The sequence below is a fragment of the Phalacrocorax carbo genome, chromosome 17 (genome assembly GCF_963921805.1).
Source record: "Phalacrocorax carbo chromosome 17, bPhaCar2.1, whole genome shotgun sequence".
Lineage (NCBI taxonomy): Eukaryota > Metazoa > Chordata > Aves > Suliformes > Phalacrocoracidae > Phalacrocorax > Phalacrocorax carbo.
This window is the reverse complement of record NC_087529.1, coordinates 8,240,239-8,258,587: the sequence shown is the minus strand read 5'-3', so window position 1 is coordinate 8,258,587 and position 18,349 is coordinate 8,240,239. Positions and strand designations below refer to the sequence as shown.

The 18,349-nt window shown below is 50.7% G+C and overlaps 2 protein-coding genes across 12 annotated transcripts in view; both read left to right on the top strand.

Annotated features, from left to right (window-relative positions):
- Positions 1-44: 44 nt before the first annotated feature.
- On the top strand, positions 45-7,454 carry RAD51D (RAD51 paralog D). 6 transcript variants are annotated; one of them, XM_064467756.1, is made up of 11 exons: positions 45-186; positions 536-659; positions 1,885-1,946; positions 2,105-2,223; positions 3,036-3,117; positions 3,232-3,366; positions 3,810-3,905; positions 4,092-4,182; positions 5,037-5,107; positions 6,017-6,211; positions 6,922-7,454. In XM_064467756.1, the coding sequence occupies exons 1-11, from the start codon at positions 97-99 to the stop codon at positions 7,003-7,005; spliced, it is 1,149 nt and encodes a 382-aa protein (XP_064323826.1). In that variant the 5' UTR covers positions 45-96; the 3' UTR covers positions 7,006-7,454. The 6 variants fall into 6 exon arrangements, with proteins under 6 accessions (XP_064323826.1, XP_064323824.1, XP_064323828.1 ...); XM_064467754.1 differs by having other exon boundaries at positions 3,232-3,444; XM_064467757.1 differs by having other exon boundaries at positions 46-186; positions 6,044-6,211.
- A 3,506-nt stretch (positions 7,455-10,960) lies between these two features.
- Positions 10,961-18,349, top strand: part of RFFL (ring finger and FYVE like domain containing E3 ubiquitin protein ligase) — a 32,985-nt gene continuing 25,596 nt past the window's right edge. Inside the window, exons 1-3 of one of the 6 annotated variants that reach the window (XM_064468036.1) lie at positions 10,965-11,114; positions 14,770-14,848; positions 17,222-17,313. In XM_064468036.1, the coding sequence (XP_064324106.1) occupies positions 14,799-14,848; positions 17,222-17,313 (142 nt within the window). In that variant the 5' untranslated portion in view covers positions 10,965-11,114; positions 14,770-14,798. Of the gene's footprint in view, positions 11,115-14,769; positions 14,849-17,221; positions 17,314-18,349 lie in introns of all 6 variants that reach the window. The other 5 variants (XM_064468037.1, XM_064468039.1, XM_064468041.1 and 2 more) reach the window with 5 other exon arrangements.

Here is an 18,349-nt window from a genome sequence, read left to right as displayed (position 1 = left end):
AGCCCGGGCCGGGGAGGGGGGCAAAGCCCGGGCCGGGGGGGGGGGGGCAAAGCCCGGGCCGGGGGGCCGCGGGGCCGCCGCTGGTGGCGGCCGCCGATGCGGGCCCTGCCCGGCTCTTCCGCTGCCCGCAGGAAGCAGGAAGGGGAGCGGGCGGGGGGACGGGACCCCGGGGCTCCCCGGCCTCGGGTGCATTTGGGGTGCAAAGGCAGGGCGGTGAGGGTGGGGTGGAAAGCTCGGGGTGGGGCTTTCTGCGTCCGCAGGGGTGAGCGTGCCCCGAAGGGCTCTGCTGAAGGCGGCCGCCGCGGGGATGCGCCGCTCCGTGCGCTGGGGCTGCCGGCTGAGGCACGGCGATGCCCGGGGCCAGCCGCTCCGCGGGGTTTGGGGCTGTTTGGGAGACTAACGTTCACCGTAACCGCCCCTCCCGGGCGCAGCCGCCGTGCCCGCAGCTCCGGGGACCGGCTGCGGCTTTGCCGCACGTGTGGGGTGCGGGCCGTGCCAGGACGGAGCCAAATCCGCTCTCCCGTCTCCTCCGCAGGTTTCCTCTCCTCTCCCGGCCCTGCGGTGGGTGGCCGGGGCCATGGTGGTCCTGCGGGCTGGGCTGTGCCCTGGGCTCACCGAAGAGATGATCCAGCTTCTCAGGGCGAACGGCATCAGGACGGGTAACGGGGCGGCGGTGGGGTCTCGGGGTGGGGAGTGTCATTCCCTGCACGTTTGGGCTGGCATCGTGTTCTCCTCCCGGGCAGGACCTATCTGCCAGGCTGGGCCTGGGTGGTCTGGGCTGCGGGGCAGCCCCTGGAATACACCTCCTGCCTCTGTGGCTTTGGCTGGCGGCCCAGGAGCTGCAGCCGGGAGTTTTCTTAGAACCCCATGGTGGAAAGGAAGGTGGGCACAGGTTGTCTGCCATGAGCACATCAGGCATCCCCTGCAGGAGCCTGGAGGGCTGCAGCTCCAGTCCCTGTGCCCGCATCATCCTGCACCCTGGAAGGGTGATGGTGCAACATCCCTCCCGTATCCTCCTTGCCGGATGTCTTCTGGGTCCCCCGGGGTGGATGTGATGAGTCAAGACTTCTCCATAGGAGCAGGAGAGCGTTAGGACATGGTAGCGGTCTCCACAGAGGCCTTTTGTGGGATGATCAATTACGGCTTTTAGAAAGTATTTCAGGACGGTTTGTGCATTTTTCCTTCTGAAAAATGCCTGTGCTCCTGGCACACTGCACCCTGGGCGAGGCCTGCTCTTTGGGGGGAAGGAAAAGACTTCAGGTGGATTCTTTACTTGCTCTGAGAAACTGGATTAGAACTGAGAGAAACACTATTCTAGTTAAATGAGATCTGTGAGATCCTGCGTGTGCTGGAGCCGTGAATATTGTAATCCTCGTCTTCCCTGTAAGAACTGCTTTTTACCACTTTTTTTTAACCAATAACATGCGCATCTATCTGAAAAAATGAATCTTGGAGCGGTTCCTGGGAGCAGAGACGGGGCCACTAGTTTTTCTGATTTCTGTGGCTTTAGCCCTTCCTGGCATGCCCAGTGCTGGCGTTCTGGGTCAGCTGCTGACAGAAGAGGACTCTCTTGGCTGGCCCAGCTTCCAACGGCCCCGGGCAGCTCTTGAGCAAACGGAGAGAATTTTTACCAGTTTCTCTCCCTGATCTGTTTTGCAAGAAACAATTTGTTTTGCAAAGGGCGGAAGGGCCATCTCAGAGGAAAAGCTCCAGTACTCTGTTTTGCGGGGCACCCTGCTCACCCACTGGAAGCGTTGGCAGAGGGGACAGACATTTTGCCTGTTGATGCCCACAGGCAGGTTCTGTCTAAGCTGGTCATCTCTCTGGTGTTCATGGCCTGTCCAGGTTTGGCTTCCAAATTCTTGTCCCTCCTGTTTTTTGCAGTGGTGGACTTTGTGTCATCAGACCTGGAGGATGTTTCCCAGAAGTGTTCCCTATCTTACAAGGTAAAGGGTGACTCCAAAGCCCTGGTACATTTATCAGGGAGCTCAGAAGCTGTTCAGCTCACAGCTTGGATAGGCTTGCCTGGGGGGACCTTCTGCAGTGGATGCTGTTGGCCCTGGCCTTCCTCAGTCCTGTTTCCAGATGTGTCTCTTCCCACCAGGCGCTCGTTGCAGTGAGACGTGTGCTCCTGGCCCAGTTCTCCGCCTTCCCTGCCAACGGCGCAGACCTCTATGAGGAGCTCAAGAGCTCCACGGCCATCCTGCCCACTGGGAACCGAAGGTGGGTACATCGCGTGGCAAACCAGCAGGTCTGCCCAGGGCTGGACGTGTGGCAAAAGGCTGTGGTTGCCCAACGCAGGCTTTGGTTTTCAATGTGGTGATGGCTTGAGCAGGGTCAGTGCTGTCCAAAACATCCCCAGCAGCGGTTTTAAAAACTTCCAGCCACAGCCTGTCCCTGCTTTTGGGAGCAGAGGTGATTCTTCCTCCTGTCCTGTAGCTGCAAAGCCAGACGGTCTGTGTCCCTTGAGGGAATGACATTGCCCTTGTCCTGGTGAGAGCCTGCACACCTTTTGGGAAGTGATTGTGTCTCACTTCTAGACCAGACAACATGCTGCCTCCAGCCTTTCCCTTGAGGGCTCCAGAGGAGAGGGTTATGGATCTGGGAGGGCTGTTCAGTGATGGTGGTCCAAACTGTCTAGATCAGGCATGGAAATGAGTTACCCTATGGCACGTCCTTATTTCTTCCCTTCCCCTGTCTCCTTGCTGAGTTGTTACAGTGGCTGTGCAGAGAAACGCTTGGTATTCAAACCTTGCTCCCAGGATCAAAGCTCTTCTCCAGCTCAGGACTGTCCTCTTAGGATCATAGTATTGTTAAGGTTGGAAAGGACCCTTAAGATCATAGAGTCCAACTGCTGTTGGATGCCCCCACACTGCAGATCTGCTGTTGCCCCCTATGTGGAGAGGGAAGATGGGAGGGAAGGAGCAGAGCCTGAGGCACTTGCGTGGACAGATGCTGGGGACTGCTGCTTTCTGATGCCCCTGCCATTCTGGCTGAAGGGGTGTTGATAATCCCACCTCCTGTTCAATCCATAGCCTGGACCAGCTGCTGGACTCTGGGCTGTACACGGGGGAAGTGACGGAGCTCATGGGAGCGCCGGGCAGTGGGAAGACACAGGTGAGTGGGATGGAGGAGAGGGTCGAGGACAGGTAGGGTGAAGGTGATGCCCTCAGGCATGTGAAGCAGAAGGACATGGGAGGGCTGGCTGATGCCTGGTCCCTGCCTCTCCAGGTGTGCCTGGGCATTGCAGCCAGTGTGTCTCTCAGCCTCCAGCAGCATGTTCTGTTCCTCGACTCCACGGGGGGGTTCACTGCCTCCCGTGTTTACCAGATGCTTCAAGGCCAGGCAAAAGACAAGGAAGAGCAGGCAAGTTCCCCTGGAGCTGGTCCCTCCACTAGCACTAAAACTGCCTTGGCTCTTGGCTGCAGACAACTCCCAGAGATGGTTTGTCTCTCCAGCTCTGCCTTTATTCCTGTGGGCTTTTTTGGGGTCCAAACTCTTCCTCCTGTGGCTGGGTGGGTGGTGTGCTCAGGGACAGACACTGCACTTCGGTTTTTTTTCTTGGAGAGAAGGGGAAGGCTTGCAGTAATTGCTCACACTTTTGCTCCCTGAGCTCAATCCGCATTGCTTCTTCCATCTGTGCAATGGAGACAACAGTGTTCATGGGGTGGAGGCAAATGTGCAAGAAGTAAGGGTCCCTGGCTCCATGGCATGGTGTGCATGCAAAGAGCGTGTAGCAGCTGGGGCAGGAGGAATATAATGAGTCCTAGAGGGGGTGAGGCTGTTGGTGATGCCACTTTGTGCTGCAGCTGGAGGCTTTGCAGCGGATCCAGGTGGTCCGTGTGTTTGACATCTATGAAATGCTGAGAGCCTTGCAGGAGCTGCGGGACCGCCTCTCCCAGCAGGTAGGAGCAAGGGTTGGAGCCCCTCTCCCTTCCCCAGAGCTGCAAGGAGGGCAGCAGGGCTTGTGTGCTTGACTAGTGACACCAGATCACCCTGTTCTGGGGACATTTGAGCCCCCGTGCAGCTCACGACCTCCAAAACTGCTGGATTTGTTACTGTACATTGCACATGGTGCCTCCTTCTTTCAGGTCGTGAGCTCCATGGGACCTCTGAAGATCGTGGTGATCGACTCTGTCTCGGCTGTGATTTACCCGCTGCTGGGCGGCAAGCAGTCAGAGGGTGAGCTGATTTGTTAGGATGCGCAATGAAGTTGCAGACCTCTCTGCTCATCCTGAAGAGCGTCTTCCTCCCATGGGTGCTGTGCCTGGATCTGGGGCAGGACGAATGTGGGTGCGACTGCCCCCAGCTCTTCCTTTGCAGCTGGATAAAGGGGGAGTCTGTTTGCAGTGTTATGGGCAAACGTTCCAGCTGCTGAGGCTGCGCAAGCCCATGCCAGTGGTCTGAAACTTGGCCAGGGGACAGAGGAGGCACTGAACTGTTTGACCACAGATTAAAACCTCTCCTCACAGTGTCACAGATACGTTGTGGTTGCTAGCACAGTTTGCAAAGCTCTCCTGAGGCTCCTCCTGCTAGAAAGGACCATAAATCAGGAGTGAGGGGCTTTCTGCTGGCTGAGATGCCAAGGAGGCCCCTCAAACACTTTCCAGAGGGTCTTGCACACCTGGGTGGCAGCCAGTGCTACCACAGGAGGTCCCCTTGCAGCCATGGGCTGTAGGAAATGAAGCTGTGAGCTGGGGAGAGGGGTCCTGCACCTGTTAAATCAACATGGCCAGCTTTGGCTGGAGCGCCTGGTGCTTCTGTAGGGTTTTTTGGCCTTAGGGCTTCTAAGATGGGAAAGGAGGGGGTGGAACAATTTAGGGATTGGTCTGTCCATGCCACATCCATTCGGCTGAAGTGCCCTGGAGTGTACAGGTGCAGTGGGTACATTGGGGTGCTGGTGATGGAAATAGGTTGGGGGTGTTCCTGAACACCAGCACCAAATCTAGTGTTCATGCAAATCTAGGTGTCACCTGCCTCCAAGATGCACTTCAGGGGTTGATCCCTGGACACCCATATGCTTTGTCCTCCCTCAGGTTTGGCCATCATGATGCAGCTAGCCAGGGAGCTGAAGACACTGGCCAGGGAGTTCAGCCTTGCTGTTGTGGTGAGTGTTGCTTCATCTTGTCCTTTGTGTGCTGGCGTGCACCATGGTGAGGAGCTGTGGAGGGGCTCTGGAGCTCCTGGGCGGGGGGACCCGACTCCCAGCTAAGCAGGAGCAAGAGGCCTGTATCCCATGTTGCTCTGCTCCCCAACATAACTCTGCTTCTCTGCAGCCTGCAGATGTCTTGTTCTAGTGAGTGTGGAGCAAGAACAGGGCTGAATTGCTGCCCCCATTTATTGCTGCCCTCAGCCAACACGGCATTCACTTGATTGAGCAAGGTAGAGTTAAGTACAGACAGATTGAAAGGTTGTTTGTATTTATTTCTGATATAACACCATTCATTTAAGGGGCTGGCCAGCATACTGAGTAACCTCTTGCTTAGTTACCTCGGGGGAACTGCAGGGCATTGCATCATCCAGAAGGAGCTGGGGACTGGAAGAGGCCCTGCTCCAGTCTTCCCCAGCTCTTGGCCAAGCAATTGCATTTGCTTCAATGCACCCAGACGGGTTGCTGGGACCACAATTAGTGTGTTTGAATTGGGAAGCCCACAACAGAAAATAGTGGTCTGCTGAACCCGGCACTGGAAGATGTCGAGACAGACCTGCCCTTTTCTCTGATTAGTGATAAAGTGACGCAGACAGAGTGCCTGGAAGGACGCTTGGAGGCTCCGAGTTAAAGTTCGCAGATGGCTTCAGCACCAGGAGTCACTGCAGCTTGCAGACAGGAGCGAGCTCCTGTCTGAGTACATATCTGGGACAGCTGTGTGGGCTGTGCTTAGAGGGGATGCCCTGGAGGTGCCACAAAGGAGGGCTTGGGATGGAGAAGAATAAACTTCATAGAAGTGGCAGACTGGCCATTATCTCCTGGTGATCTCGGCTGTTTCATTACACCAAGTGGCACTGCTTTTCCCAGAGACTGATAAGCCTGTTCGTGCTGCAGGTGACTAACCAGGTGACAAGGGACAGCAGCACTGGTCCACTGAAGCCAGCCCTTGGCCGCTCCTGGAGTTTTGTGCCCAGCACCCGGGTGCTGCTGGAGAGCAAAGAAGCCACCTGGGAGAAAGCCACCACGCAGCGTGTTGCTTCCTTGGCAAAGTCACCCCGACAGGTGAGGCTCCCTGGGCCAGTCCCTCTGGTGATGGAGAAGCAGCTATGTGATGTGGCCCTGGCTTCGGAGCAGAGGGAGGCTCCTTCTGAGGGTAGGGCAGGATCGGGCCTCACTGGGTGACCCACAGCGATGGGAGAGGAGCAAATGCAACCTGGTTGTGTGCTGTGGAAGAGAAGAGCATCTGTTCCCAACAGCCTGAGCTTGTATTTATAGGCACGTTAAATGAGCGGCGCCGCTTCCAATCCAGGTCGTCGTGTTCCTTGTGCTTGTCTCGCTCTCCTGATTGCGTGTGGGTAGTGAGGATCCCATGGAGCTGGCTCCAGCACCTGCAGAGGTGACTTTGGCTTTAATCCTGCCTATGTACAGGGCAGCACTGCCTGACCCTGCTGGCTCTGAGCCCACGCCGTGGCCTGATCCAAATGGGTTTGGATGTGGTGGCATGCTGGGCAGTGAAACACCTCCTGGATGTGCTAAATAATAGTGTGTCTGGGGATATCTCAGAGCAAGATGTTCTTTCTTTACTAAATTGCATTCTCTATTTGTATCTCTGTATTCAGCAGACCCAGTTAAAATGAGGGCACTAGCAGGAAGAAATCCTCAAGGGGATGTAATTGGGGATTTTTGGCTCTGGAGCAGGTGCAGTGATGTACAGGTTTGCCCTTAGAGTCCCAGCAGTGTAAGGTTAAGCTCCTCTCTGTTTCTTCTTGCAGCCGACGGGGATACAGGTAGAGCTGGATACTGGAAATGGTGTTGTGCAAGAGCTGAGCCCAGCAGCACCCACACAGGGGCTCTGATGCGGGTGGAAAAGCAAAAGTCAAGGTCCAAGAGAGCTGCAAAAAAAGCAGGCAAGCACACTGACAGTTTTACAGACTGCCTCTGAGTCCTGCAGCCCTGGGAAGGACCAACATGAAGCTCTTGTTTTTCTGCGCTGGGAAGAAAATGAGCATGAGGTTCCCTGGAGTTCTCCTTGCCTCAGCAGATGCTGCCTGCAGTGGCTGGGCTGTGTGGGCAGCATGACAACCAGGTCCTCTCCTCTGCTGCAGGCTTGTCTTCAACTGGCAGAGCCAGTCCTGTCCTCAGGTGTTGGCTTGGGACCAGCTGGCTTGTCCCTGCACAAACACATGACTCCTTGTGGTGGTTTTGTTCCCCCCATAACTCGCTGCCCTCTGGTCCTGGAGCTCTGATCATACTTGGGCAGCCCACAGTGGTCTTGGGTCAGAAATAAAAAAGATGTTGCACACTGCTGTGGTTCTTGAGAGCTAGAATTCAATTAATGGTAACTGCTGTTAATTAAAATTTTGATGTTTAGCCCCGAGCAGGGCTGGGGTGGGACAGGCTGTTGAGGAGCAGGGACATATAATCAGATGCTTAATCTGACCTTCTCCCTGGGGTAACACCCCTACCCTGTAGGGAGCTGCTGGTATCTTTGGGGCATGACTGTGCATAAGGAATTGCTGTTCCTTGATGAAGGTTAAGATCTGGATCAGCTGGGATGGATGAGTCCTGTCTGACACCAGCTGGGCCTGGATGGTGCTTAAAGACCTACTGCATTGCATGTGGTAAAGTTTAGAATACTCTCTCCTTGCTCCAGTGCTTTCCAGCTGCTCTCGCCTGCTCTGGGCAACCTCCTGGGGGCTCATGTGATGCTGGGGAGGAGATGGGAGGCTGGGATGCAGTGTGGCTGCTCCTCTTCATCACAGATGCCTTAGACACCCTCACCCTCTGCTTAATAAGAAACCTCCTTGGCAGAAGAGCTGAGCTGTGGCTTGCACTTCCAAGGCTGCTGATAACAGATTGTGGAGGCTGGGACTCATCAGGGCATGCTTGTTAAACTAACAACAGCAGTACGGCTTCTGGAGCCTTCCTAGGCTCTGCTGGGCAAAGAGAAGTCTGATTTAGCCAGAATTTGGGTGCTAATTTCTCCAGAGCAGGCATAACACTGTACAGCCTTTTATGCCTGAGAAAATAGCTGCTCTAGGGAAGGGGCAGCTAAAAGGGGTGTGTGAACACCTATTCTGCTTTCCCAAGAGGCAGTGCCAGGTGTCAGCACAGATTCTTGTTTTGCACATCTCTTAGAGCCATGCTTCCTGTGAAACCTAGCTCCTGGGGCTGTGATTTATGGGGCAGGTCCCACCTCCATCGTGGCCACCCCACCACTGCAGCCCCGAGCCCAAGGCTGTGGGAAAGGCCGTGCTCCCAGCAGGTCCTGCCCGAGAAGGGGAACGTGCCAAAGCAACCTGAGCCGTACATTAAACGCTTCTCAGTAAAAATAAATGTATCTTAAATTTGTGTATTTATTTGCATTTCTGGACTTTCCAAATGGGAGGGGAGGTTCGGCCGCAGGGATTGCAGCCCGGCTGGCTGGGGTGAGGAGGAGCATGGTTCTTCTGTCTGCTGGAGACCTGTGCTGATGTGGCTGGTCCTTACAAGCAGAAAATTTAGCTTGTTATGTGTCCTGAAGCTGTGAATAAAGAGCTGGTTGTATTGGATTTATGTTGCAAGGTTTTGATAGTGGGGGGTACGGGGTGGCATCTGTGAGAAGCTTCTAGAAGCCTCCCCCATGTCTGACAAAGCCAATGCCAGCTGGCTCCAAGACAGACCTGCTGCTGGCCAAGGCCGAGCCCATCAATGACAGTGGTAGCGCACTGGGATAATGTATTTAAGAAGACAGAAAAAACCCTGTGTAACAGCAATTGCAGCTGGAGAGAGGAGTGAGGATGTGTGAGAGGAGCAGCCCTGCAGGCACCGAGGCCAGTGAAGGAGGAGGGGAGGAGGTGCTCCAGGCACCAGAGCAGAGATTCCCCTGCAGCCCGTGGTGAAGACCATGGTGAGGCAGGCTGAGCCCCTGCAGCCCACGGAGGTTAGCGGTGCAGCAGATACCCACCTGCAGCCCGTGGAGGATCCCATGCCGGAGCAGGTGGATGCCCAAAGGAAGCGGTGACCCTGTAGGAAGCCTGCGCTGGAGCAGGCTCGTGGCAGGACCTCTGGGCCCGTGGAGAGGGGAGCCCACGCTGGAGCAGGTTTGCTGGCAGGACTGGTGACCCCGCGGGGGACCCACGCTGGAGCAGCCTGTTCCTGAAGGACTGCACCCCCTGGGAGGGACCCACACTGGAGCAAGTCCATGGAAGCCTGTCTCCTGTGGGAGGGACCCCACGCTGGAGCAGGGGAAGAGTGTGAGGAGTCCTCCCCCTGAGGAGGAAGGAGTGGCAGAGACAACGTGTGATGGACTGACCACAACCCCACTTCCCTGTCCCCCTGCCCCACTGAAGGGGGATTTTCTCTCCTCTGTACAGCTGAGGAGGGGAGCAATAGAGCAGCTTTGGGAGGCACCCGGTGTCCATCCAGGGTCAACCCACCCCTGGCTTGGTACCCCTGGTACACACAACTTTCAACCAAAACTGTGCGCTACTGTTTTATCTCTCTGCTGGAGGTTCTGTAGGGGAAGCAAAGCTCTCACAGGGGAGTGTGGAGCAGGGAAAGAGCCAAACAGAAACCTCTGGTTATAGATGAACCAATGGGGCTTTCTTACTGTCTCCTTGCCCTAACTAGCAGGAGGATAAGAAGGGGAATAGCTGGCTTTGAACCCTGCAGCAGCCTCAGCATGAGACCAGCCACGCACCCAGCGTACATCTTTGCCACGGCCCCCGGGAAATGACAGAAGAAACTCTGCTTTTGTACTTAGTCACTGGGGAACAGTCATGGGACGGTGATTCAACAGGGATGGGGCCAGTTGGTCAGGAAGAGACTGGGAAAAGGGAACGACACATGGGCTGCGCTCCTCCAGAGCTACCTACCCCAGGCTTTTGGGCATAGCTGTGACCTGGGAATATTTTCTCTCCTTGGCAATCAGCTAATTGCAGCTGTGAGAATTTTATGCCCTCTTGGGAAACAGCTGGATAGGTTGGGGAGGATGGTGTGATTTGGGGCATGGCTGAGCTTCGGCTGGCAGCTCCTCCGCTCCCGGGTTCACTGCCGAGGTAGGTAGCGTGTGTGTGAGGTGATGGCGATGTCCTGATTTTCTGGCTGCGTCACCCAGGGAAGGTGTTGCTGTGGGTGCTGGTTATTGCTTGGTCTGGGACAGCAGAAGGGTTCAGGCTACAGGAATCTATTACCCGTTCTGGAAAAACTTGACTTCTTACTCAAGCTGATTTGCCCTGAATTTGCATAGATAAATTAGGCTGAAAAGAGTTTCTGACCTAAATATCCTAATTCAGCCTTTCTCCGCTGCGCTCAGTCAGGCACTTCTGCAACCCTGTAAGACAGGGCCTGGCTGTGCCAGCACGCGTGGGGACGTTCCCTCTCCCTGCTCCTTCTCCTTGCCTAAATCAGCCGGAGGGGCCCGGAGCAGGGTGATAAAACCCATCCCAGGGCAGAGAGGGCACCCCTCACCCCAAGCAGCAGGGATGTCTTTTGGCACTGAGGGCTTGTTTACCCTTGATATGTGTAAAATACATCCGTGTGTGTGTGTTTATAGGCATTGTGTGCATATATGTATGTATGGGGATGTGTGTACATACCTATATACGGCTCTAGCTGTATGTATAGGCATGCGTCCCCTGCACGCAGCAGAACCTCTGGAGCACACAGGACCCCCACCTATGCCCCCCCTCCACGCTGCCCGGGCCGGGACTCGAACCCTCAGCCCTTGGAGCCGCCGCGCCCCATGGGCGGCGCTGCCCTCTCGGCCTCCTGAGGGCGCCAGAGAATCCTCTGCGCCGGCGGGGGCGGGCCGCCCGGTAGCGCCTATCTCGCTGCTCTGTGGCAGCCGCTCTGGCCGGTCTCTCTGTGACTGGCCGCCGCGGTGCGCAGTTGCCATAGCGCCGCCGCCGCCGAGCGGGGGCTCGGGCCGACCCGCAGCCCGGCCCCGCCGCCCTCTGCGAGACGGGGCCGCAGAAGGAGGCGGGTGAGGGGCTTGCGAGGGGCTACCGGGGCTTGGGGGTATAGGGGCATGGGGCTGGGGTGGAGGCTGCCGGGGGGGGGCCTTCGGGGGACTGCCGGGGGTGGTGTGAGGCAGGGAGGGGGCTGCCGCTTTGGGCGGGCTGAGGCTTTCGGGGGGTCTGACAGAGTAGGGAGGGTGCATGGGGTAAGGAGGGCGACAGGTAAATGTGGGGGCTGTGAGGAAGTGGAGTTGCTGTTGGGGGTTATGAAGGGGCTGTGGGGTGGGGGAACCGCTGTGGGTGGGGGGTATTGTTAATTGTGGGGGGACGTGGGGCAGGAGGGGGCTGCAGGGCTTGGGGGGCGCTGGGCAGCGAGGCTGGGGCTGCTGGGAGCAGGGCTGGATTCCAGGGACGGGCTGGATGGGGGCTGCGAGCACCAAGATTTTAGTTCTGGGGAGATGGGGTGAGGGGGATCCCCACAGGAAGCACTTGCAGGGCTGCCCTGGCAGGGCGAGTGGGACTCGGGGACAGCCTCCTTGCTCCTGGTTAGAACGCGGTGGTCAGAAACTCTTCCCTTCTCCACGTTCTGCTCCCAAAGGCGACCTGAGGTTCAGTGGGTTATTCTGCTCAAAATGCTCTGAGAACCGAGGCATTCTGGATAAGCGCCAGCCTTCAGTACAGCTCTTCGCTTAGATTGCTGTCTCTCTGCATTTTATCGTGTCCAAGTACTAACGTGTTGGGATGGTGGCAGCGCGCTTGGGGCGGGTGGTGCTTCCTTGGTGGCCAGGACCCAAGTTATTTTCTTAATAAGGAGCTCTGCCCCACTTCTGCTCCAAATAGGGGGTGTATGGCTAAGTGAAAGCTGTGAAGGTCTTTCCTTTGCCACAGAAGGCAAAAGGAGTTCAGAAAATTTAAGTCCTCGGTGTTCTTCAGAACAGTTTGTTCCTGTAAAGTGGTCAAGGTGTTTCCTGTGGAGAAAGTGTTGACGTATCGTCAAATCGGTTTCTTACCAGTGTCTCAGCATGTGATTGCAGGTTTATAAATGTAAATTCTCTGCAGTGAGGACGTGCACGCAGTCCAGTCTGAGCCTTTACAGATCAGGGACTCGGCAAAACAGCTAAGGATGAATGCTCTCAATGTTATGACTGTGTGATAAACAAGCTCTTACACTTGATCGTTTCACGTGTTTTCAAACACTGCAAGGATGGCCAGGCTTACTTAGATAGTGTAGAGGTAGTTATCATATTAAAGCATAGACAGGAATGTTGTAGTTTATTGGTTCTTTGATTAAGATATGTTCAGGGTAATGTTTAATTTGCTGAGACATAAACTGGTTTTGTTTATGTGTTTTCTTTGAGCTCGCTTCCTCCTCTCACACAGGACGTATCTTCCGTGGGTAGCGCAGGAGGAGGTCTCTGACATTGCTTTTGGAGAACTGTTTCAGGGCAGTGTAGGAACTTGTGGCAGTTTCCTGTTCTTTCCAACCTGATTATGGGAATTGTAAAGAACTTACTGGATTTCCAAAATGCTTTTTTAGTTCTCCATTTCATTGAGATGGTAAATGACAGGTGTGTTACAAGTTGGTGTTTTTGGTGTGTTTACATTGTAGTGGGTTGTCTTTCAAAAATTTGAAGCTCATATTTTAAGATAGATGTTCATTAAGGCAGACACATGATTACATCAAACAAACAGAGGATTTACCCTTTGTGATCATTTCCAGTGTTACCTTGTTTTTCCAGAGCCAAGAAGCAGAACACAAAGCTATGAGCTTCAAATGTTGTTTCTTATGTATTCCATGTCCCTGCATTTACGTACAGCCGCCCGTCAACTACTGTTCTCTTTAACACATTTTGTGTTCACAACCGTGGGGAGGGGGATCTTGTGTTCATTCTTTGTAAACAATTGCTTTTGGTGGAACAATTGGGTCTAATGAAAAAAAAAACCAATTTACTGGGCTATTGCTGTGTCTTCCATTAGGGGCAATTCTCTCTGCCTGTGTGAATCCTAGTGCAGAGTTACCTGGCTGCAGCGCTCTGTGGTTTGCGTGTCCCCTCAGCTGCTAGCAATTGAACACCAATGTCAAGGCAATCAGCTTTTAATTAGGTGATCATGGGTTAATGCTTAATTGCTCAAGTTTTTCCTGAATTTGATTAGTTTTAAAGCCATCATTTAAATGTTGTGTTTAATTGTAGGGTAGAAGAAGTAGGCTGACTTTCAGTGAGTCTCAGTCTTTCTCATTGGCAGGTACGTGTGACTGGGCTCTTGGGAGTCACCTTAAAATGAGAGCTGAATGCAATACTCTTACAATAAGAGTACAGAGCAATAATATATATATATGAATTATATTTTGGGGTTGGTTGGTGGTTACTAGTTTAGTTTTTGACTGAAGTCTGTCTAGCTTTTCTCCAGGACTTCAGTTTTTTCTTTATTGTGGTTGACTTCAGTATGGTTTTGTGTTGGGTTTTTTGTTTTGGTTTTTTTTAATTGTGTAATTTTCACTTGTTGTTATGCAGCTTTGTGCCATGGTTTGTTGTTTATAACAACTTAGACTGGAAATTCTTCAGTCTGGCTGGAGCACGATTTGAGTTGAATCTCCAGTGCTATATATAGGATTTTTAAAACTTGTGCTATAGACTTTGAACCAGCTTTTGCATGGTGGAAGGGGGTAAGCAGATTTTCACTCAGTCATCTGCTGTGGTGTTCCTATATCTGTGTGCCTGCCTCTGACTCCCTTAGACCTGCGTTGGAGGCAGGCTATAGAGCTAGACAGGCTGTGTGTCAGACCCAGGACTGCAGCTTTGTGTCCTCCCGTCTAGCCAGGTAAAATGCTGTCTTCATCTAGTGTGTGTTGGTTTCGCTGTAATACACATAGGAAAAGTTGTGTTTAATTTGTTTAGGCTACCCTCCCATCCCGTATAGGAAGGGTGCGTTTTCACATGTAGATAGGATATATCGGAGTGTCTCTTCTCGGAAGCCTTTGACTGGTCCTGAGGGATATAAAGCCTGATCCAAAGATGAGAAAATAGAAAGTATGTTGAACCAAGTATTTGGTGCTTAATAAAACACTTTGCTGGCAGAAGGATAACGTGAGATGCAGTTAATTATGTGCACCAGTCCCTTTTTTGGACACAACTGCACGTGAACTGCTGCTGATGGGGCAAAGAGGACCTGTTGGTCCATGGTACCGAAAACTGAGGGAACTCCGTACTTCTCTACAGTCTGAGCTCCACCAACAAGCACCACATGGCTTTAAATTACCTGAATATGCCCAGCAGTCCGGTGTGGGCTAAACACTTGAGTATTGATCTAACCTCTCGGGGAAGAGTTACGGTCAGTGCTGTGGGAAGGTCTGCGCTGCTGTGGTGGCGCAGCTGTTTACCTGCCAGTGCTTTGTGCTCTGCACTTGAACGTATTCACGTGATGCAAATGTTTTTCCAGCTCTCCCCTGATCGCCTGCTTCCATTGCAAAAGCCCAGCCAGGCCCTGCTCCCCGAAGTAATTCCAGTCATTAGTTTTGATAGTACCTATCTGCATCTCCCTGTATCACACCTGTTTTACTCTGCTTCCCAGGGATGGTCATGGCAAGAAGCCAGAAATGAGTACTTGCAACTCGCACCAACCAGCATTCAGGGAGCGTGGAACACTTTGCAGGGGTTAATAAGTGTAGTCTCTGTTTTACAGGTGGGGACAATTGCAGCACTGCTAAATTGATGTTAGAGACAGAACTTGTCTGCATGCCAAGTCTTCGAACCGCCTCATGGTATGTCCCTCTGAAGTCAGTTACTTGGTCTTCAAAGAACATTGCAAAAATTGCAGTTTTCTTTAAGAAACAGTATGACCATCAGATCCAGAATTCAAATTCTGTATTAGTTTCTCCCTTCTTTCTCAGCTGGTTTCATCAGAACTCAGAGATGGCTTATTCTAACCTCTGAGAGCCTTCTTTGGCTTTTAAAATTTACATTCCCATAAGGGGCTTTCTTTAAAAAGAATTGTGGCTTCCTGACACACTGTTTATTCTTCTCAGTGTCTCTAAAATCGACAAATTTTCTTCACATGAATTGCTCTTGAGGTTTTCACTTTACTCCGAAATATTAATTAGGCTTTTGTCCAATGCCCTCTGGCTTCTGTGCCAAATAGTCTCTGAATAGGAATTTTCACACTGTGCTTCAGTGTAGACTAAAATATTGAACATCAGCTTTCTTTTTTTTACGCTGCCACCTTTTTATTTATATTTGGAAGGTTGTGGGATGTACTTGTAAGAATATGTTCAAGCAGCATATGCTTTGAATCTTTGTTTAGCCTCTAGACTGATGTTAAGTGCGATTTTAGACAGGCAAATTTAAAATACTCTCTTTTGGGAGTAGCTTGTTGCATGGTTACCTCTGCTGCAGAAGGGTAGTTCCTTTGGGCATTATATAGTCTATATATACACGGATAACTTCAAATTGCAATGTCACAAGTGGCATCATTAAGTCAACGCCACTTACTATGCGCATGAGCTTGTACTGGTTTGGCTTGCTCCCCAAATGAGTCAGAGACCATAATACCGTATCCCTGGAAGTCCAGTCTGAAACTGGTGTGATGCTGCTTTTTGTTGATGTCAAAATACCTTGCTCAGGAAGCAGTGGCATCAGTGAATGCCTTCCACGTTTCATTCACCCAGCTACTTTGAGCTGTTAGAAACACTCAGATGAGTAATTTCTCCAGTGTTGTGTTTGGGGACATACTCCACGAGGTTGCATCATGTGTTGATAAATTTTGTTCTGTGAATGCGTTGGTGCTTCTTAGGGCTTTGCCTGAGCCACAGTTATTTGGAAACCTGCTAAGCAGTGGCGTTCCGGGGCTGGGAGGTTTGGTGAGCAGCAGGTTAATAATCTGCTGTAGTCTGATGTTACAGATGTAGTTTGGTGGGCTGGAACTGCAGCTGGTACTGCTGCTCTGTTGTGGTGAGGAATCCCTTCTCTGTAAGATTGCCTTTGAACATTTTATGCGTATTTTAAAATGGAGCTTTTATTCATCTGGTGGAATAGATTTCTTTATAGACACTTGGATTTGAGAATATGGAAGACAAGCAGGCCTGTGGTTTCCTGAATAGGTTTTCAAAATGGCAAATTAATCATTAAAAGAAGGGAAATATTTCTCTGTTTAGATTAACAAAATGACTTACTGAATCCTTGAACCTCTTCCTATATATGCCCTGTATTCTGGGCAAGCAGCAGAGACGGGTAAAATGTCAAGCTTGATAGATTGTTGGAGCTGTTTTTTGGTAGTTAAACAATAATGAAACTGTTACATGCTTGCAGGGAAACACTGCTCTCTGTGTGCGGACTTTGTCCTGGAGAAAGTTTCAATTGTTCCAAAGAAGGGCGATTTCTAAAATGCAGCTTCTGTGGCTGGTTGCACAGCTGTCTAAATTACTGGCTGTCTTGAGGCCATTACACAAGCATTACAAAATAGTTTGGAAACAGTTTATTTTTCAGATTCCAAATAAAGTGTAGATTTCAAAGTCCCTTTTGACTATATAATCAAAAAAGTAGAAATTGAAGCTGGTGTTTATATAGAGCGTCATTTGTGCTCTTGGAGCTTAGAACACAGATTTCTTCCATCAGAGGCTCATACTTGCATAATTCATACCTTATGTTTCTTGGATTGAAAGACTTATCAGTTGTTGCATGTGATCTTGTGTTACCTTGTTGGCTTAGTCAAATCTAGTCTTGTCGTGCTTTTTTTTTTTCCTGCAAAGGGCTCTTGGGTAAGAGGAGTAAGATCTTGTCTCATGCAGAAGAGAAGCGAGAGGGAGTTGATGCAGGCATTTAATAAAGTCTAAAACCTAACCTCCTTTTTGACAAACTTACTCTGTTTTTATTTATACTTCTTGCTTCTCTGACTTGAAAACAGATCACAATCGAAATAACTAAATAAAGAATGTAATTCTGAGTGAAGTAAGGAATTCCTGAAAATAATTGAAATATGTTGTTTAGCTTGCTGCTGGAGCTTTAGAAGTGAATTGCAATGCCTACAAAATGTGCATAGAGAATGCAGTTGGAATTCAAAGCACCAGTAAATGACTACTTGTATATAGCAAAGTAATGCACTTAAATGCTGCAAGTACTTTTTCTTTTTATCTGCCAAGGTCTACCTTCAGAGACATCTTAAACCTGCAGATAGCTGTGTCTGATAGTCATGAGTGGTGCTGTGGTGCTGATACTATCTCTGAACTCTTCTGTGGGTGAAAACTTAAAGATTTTCAAAATGTGTACGTTTTAGAGATAATACATAGCACTTTTAATACAGTTTTACGATATTAGTTTGTTCACCTTTTGCTGTGTTATGCCATTTGTATCACACTATTCAAACAATATGTTCAACTGCATATAATGAAGCCTTTTCATACAACAGAATATAGGCCAAACCCAAGTCTAACTCATGAAAAGCTTGACTTTGTCTAAGTGAAGTAAAATGATCGTTCTCAGAATGAGTCCTGTCTTTTTCGTCAGTGTTCTGCTCAAAACCTATGTAACTTGGTAAGATACTGCTACGGAGGCCTAGGCTTGTTTTTTTCTTACTTCTGGATGTGGCTCTTAATAACACAAGCTAAGTTTTTTTTTTGCTCTGCCTGGAATAACAGATGCAAGCTTGACATTAAATCTGGAATACGTGGTAGTATTTCCTAAAAACTCTCCTAATAAAAACAAATGTGAAGAAAAGGATATAAACTCTTACTGACTACTGTATACTTGACTGATCAGATTTAATCCTTGATTATGGAGGAAACAGTGTAAAAATATTTATTGAACCTTCTGAACTTTTAAATAAAAAGGAATTTTTACAACATCCACGAAAGATTTGAAATCTAAAATCCTAGATGTTTTTCTTAATGGCAATTTGATAGTGTGCTGCCTCCTTCTGATGCTATTCGAGGAATGTCTGGTTTTTTTGACAAAGCCACATTTATCAGTGAGACTTTTTTTTTTAAGTTAAAATGCCCCATTAAGTAAAAACAAACTTTCTGAGCAATACTTTATTCTGCACGTTACCATAATTTTCACTGTGAACTGGTAGAGTGAAAACAAACTCCAGGAAAAGAGACCAAAAAACTAACTGGACTTGGATTGTCTTCGCGCTTGTGTGAAACAAAGTTGGTCACCAAATCGTCTTTTTTTTTTAAAAAATATTTGTGTGGTGTTCTGATGTTAAATTGTTAGGATGCTCTGCAAAAGTGCAAGGAGGTTGTTCACTATAAGCATTTCTTCCCAGAATT

Excerpts from the sequence above, each read along its gene's own strand:
- RAD51D (XM_064467754.1), top strand. The coding sequence starts at position 97 with ATGCGGGCCCTGCCCGGCTCTTCCGCTGCCCGCAGGAAGCAGGAAGGG. Across the intron at positions 187-535 it reads CCGGGGCTCCCCGGCCTCGG|GTTTCCTCTCCTCTCCCGGC; the intron begins GTGCATTTGGGG and ends TCTCCTCCGCAG. Across the intron at positions 4,183-5,036 it reads GGGCGGCAAGCAGTCAGAGG|GTTTGGCCATCATGATGCAG; the intron begins GTGAGCTGATTT and ends GTCCTCCCTCAG.